This window comes from Galeopterus variegatus, unplaced genomic scaffold (genome assembly GCF_000696425.1).
Source record: "Galeopterus variegatus unplaced genomic scaffold, G_variegatus-3.0.2 Scaffold527, whole genome shotgun sequence".
Classification (NCBI taxonomy): Eukaryota; Metazoa; Chordata; class Mammalia; order Dermoptera; family Cynocephalidae; genus Galeopterus; species Galeopterus variegatus.
In genome coordinates this window covers 14398-17779 of record NW_007726638.1, presented here as the reverse complement: position 1 = coordinate 17779, position 3382 = coordinate 14398, and the positions used below count along the sequence as shown (strand labels likewise).

Sequence of the window (3382 nt, the reverse complement as noted above, 5' to 3'; positions counted from 1 at the left end):
TACAGCATGCTTGAACTAACCACGTCTCACCAACAGCGCTGCTGTTATCTTAGTTCAAGTCATTATCATCTCTTGCCTGAATTACTGTGATAGCTGCTCACCTGGTGTCAGTTTCCACTCTTGCCCACTTGTTTATTCTCAACATAGTAATCAGCATGAATCTTTTGAAACACAGTCTGATTATAACAAACCTACTGACTTCCCATTGTCCTTAGAATAAAATCCCAGGCTTTAGCCATGGCCCCACTTGATCTGGCCCCTGACTTACTTCCTTGCCAGTTTCATTTCCTACGATTCTTCCCTTCCCTCCCTGGGCTCCTAGCCATACTCTGTGTCACTTACCACTGCACATAATATTATTTGTGTGTTTGGGGGGTTTTACTTTCCATACTAAAAGGTAGACTCAACCAGGGTATGGACTTTGTCTTGTTTGCTGCTACTCCTGTTCTTGTCCGGTGCCTAAAATAACGTCTGATTCGTTNTTTGTCTTGTTTGCTGCTACTCCTGTTCTTGTCCGGTGCCTAAAATAACGTCTGATTCGTTATGGTGACATGTTAATTACATGTTAATTGAGCATGTACGTACTTGCACGTGTGTGTAAATGAAGGCACGTGTGTGTAAATGAAGGAAACTGGCACCAAGATCTTTTTTGGAGCGTTACCACCTAAAGAAGTTCTAACTTCTCACAATTACTCACCTCTCATCCCCCTGAGGACCACTTGATCTGACTAGAGCTTTGGATTAAGAGCCACCATCAATGGTGGTAGTTGGAGAAGTTTCTGCTGCTAAAGTAATGCAGGAAGCCATGTCTTTCTGGAATCCCATTGGGATATCTGACCACCTTATCTGATAGAAAGTAGAGATTCCCTTCTGCTGTTGGTGCTGAAGTTCGCGTACTTTGTGGGATATAGCTGGTTTTACCACCTCTAATCTCTGTCTGGTCTGTAGATGAAGGTTCAGCAGAAGTTTATTGATGCTTTAATCTCTTTGCTAAGTACCAAATGGGTACATACACATACATGACCAGTTTTAAACCCTAGNTTTGTCTTGTTTGCTGCTACTCCTGTTCTTGTCCGGTGCCTAAAATAACGTCTGATTCGTTGTGGTGACATGTTAATTACATGTTAATTGAGCATGTACGTACTTGCACGTGTGTGTAAATGAAGGAAACTGGCACCAAGATCTTTTTTGGAGTGTTACCACCTAAAGAAGTTCTAACTTCTCACAATTACTCACCTCTCATCCCCCTGAGGACCACTTGATCTGACTAGAGCTTTGGATTAAGAGCCACCATCAGTGCTGGTAGTTGGAGAAGTTTCTGCTGCTAAAGTAATGCAGGAAGCCTTGTCTTTCTGGAATCCCATTGGGATATCTGACCACCTTATCTGATAGAAAGTAGAGATTCCCTTCTGCTATTGGTGCTGAAGTTCTCGTACTTTGTGGGATATAGCTGGTTTTACCACGTCTAATCTCTGTCTGGTCTGTAGATGAAGGTTCAGCAGAAGTTTATTGATGCTTTAATCTCTTTGCTAAGTACCAAATGGGTACATACACATACATGACCAGTTTTAAACCCTAGGGGGGAGGTTCTTCATTGACCGTGCTTACCTTATTAAGCACTTTAACTACATAATCTTATTTGCGACTAGTCACAATCTTCTGTTCACATTTTATAAAGATTAAATACTTTGTCAGACCCTACAGTAAGTGGTGGGGCTGAGACTGCGGGCTATGTTCTTTTTCCTCCATCACAAATACATTGCTCATCGTATTGTTCCCGTAATCAGAAACCTTCAGTGGTTCTCAGTTGCCAGCAACATAAAGTCTAGTCAGGTGTCAGCAGTCTTCTTTGTGAAGGGCCAGATAGTATTTTAGGCTTTAAGCACCATGATGGTCTCTGTCGAATCTGTTCAGCTATGCTTGCGTAGCAGCCATAAGCAATACGTAATGCATGGGCACGTCTGTGTTCTAGTAAGACTTTTTATTTACAAAACAGGTGGCAGAGTAGATTTGCAGACCCCTTGGCCTAAGATTCCTGTTTGGCACTGAAAGACCTCTATGTTCCAGGCCAAGTCTAGTCCAGTATAGCCTAATACAACATTATTTCCTCTAATACTCTAGCCTTCAAGTACCCCAGTTTTACCTCTTTGCCTTTGTTAGTATTATTTTTCCTGAAACACCTTCCCCTCTCTCTGCTTTGCCAGATCTGCATGCCTGAGCTCTGAGGGTCGGTTAAGGTCTGTTGCCATAAAAACTGGCCATGTGGTCCAGTCTTCAGTGCCATTTGAAACTGCTGTAGCACTTGCTGAATTCCCTCTCACCTGAGTACTCTTCACGTGCATAGAAGGAGAGGACAGACATCAGTTCTTGTGTATTTGTTCTCAGCTGTGGATAAAAAACATTGACATTAAATGTCTGTGTCCTGATGTCTCTGTTCTCTTTACAGGGAGGACCCTCCTTGGAGCAGAGGTTTGAATCTTATTACAACTACTGCAATCTCTTCAACTATATTCTTAGTGAGTCTGAGATTTCACCAAGGGGGTATGGTTATGATGAGGGCCAGCATTGGCCTCCAGCTCTTTTTAGTTGGCCTTTTTGTTTTTTTTTGGTTGCCAGCCGGTACAGGGATCCAAACCCTTGACCTTGGTGTTCTAACACTGCACTCTAACCAACTGAGCTAACCAGGTCAACCTGTTAGTGGGATTTTAATGTACCAGTGGGAGGAAGGGGGGTCTCGTGATTTATAGTTCCTTTGAGAGAGAAGTAACAAGGAGCACTTGGTAGCCTTACAGAATGGGTAAAATCATTGCTTTGACTCTGACTTTTCTGTGATCTCCTGCACAGATGCTGATGGTCCTGCTCCCCTTGAACTACCCAACCAGTGGCTCTGGGATATCATCGATGAGTTCATCTACCAGGTATCTGCTCAGTTACAGCCTAATTTGAAATAATTGGTTCAAACAGGGAGCAGCTGCTAGCATTATTTGTGTTAAAAATATGTATATACGAAAAAAAAAAATCCCATGCAGTGGATTCTCATGTCAGGTGGTTTTCTGAAGAAACAGTCAAGTGTAAGCAGTGCAGATATGAATTTGGAAGTCAGGAGAATTGAACTTCTGACTTTTACCAAGTTCTGGCCTGACCTTAGGAGGTCTTCTGACAGGAAGAACAGAGGCTTCACAGGCTTTGGAGCCAGGTGGAAGTGGGTTCTAGTCTGGAGTCTGCCACTTGTTAGCTCTGTGACAGTGACATGCCTCCGTGCCTCACTTTCCTCATATACAAAATGGAAATATTCTGTATCTTGATTGTGGTGGTAGTTACTTGGGTATATGTTAGATCAGAATACAATAGAACATTTTTTTTTTTTTTTTGTCTTTTTCCG

The 3382-nt window shown here is 42.5% G+C and overlaps 1 protein-coding gene across 1 annotated transcript in view; it reads left to right on the top strand.

Moving 5' to 3' along the window:
• Positions 1 to 3382, top strand: part of EIF3L (eukaryotic translation initiation factor 3, subunit L) — a gene marked incomplete at its 3' end in the record, with an annotated part of 21668 nt that overhangs the window by 8407 nt on the left and 9879 nt on the right. Inside the window, exons 6-7 of the mRNA XM_008569773.1 lie at positions 2447 to 2516; positions 2845 to 2918. Coding sequence (XP_008567995.1) covers positions 2447 to 2516; positions 2845 to 2918 — 144 coding nt within the window. The remainder of the gene's footprint in view (positions 1 to 2446; positions 2517 to 2844; positions 2919 to 3382) is intronic.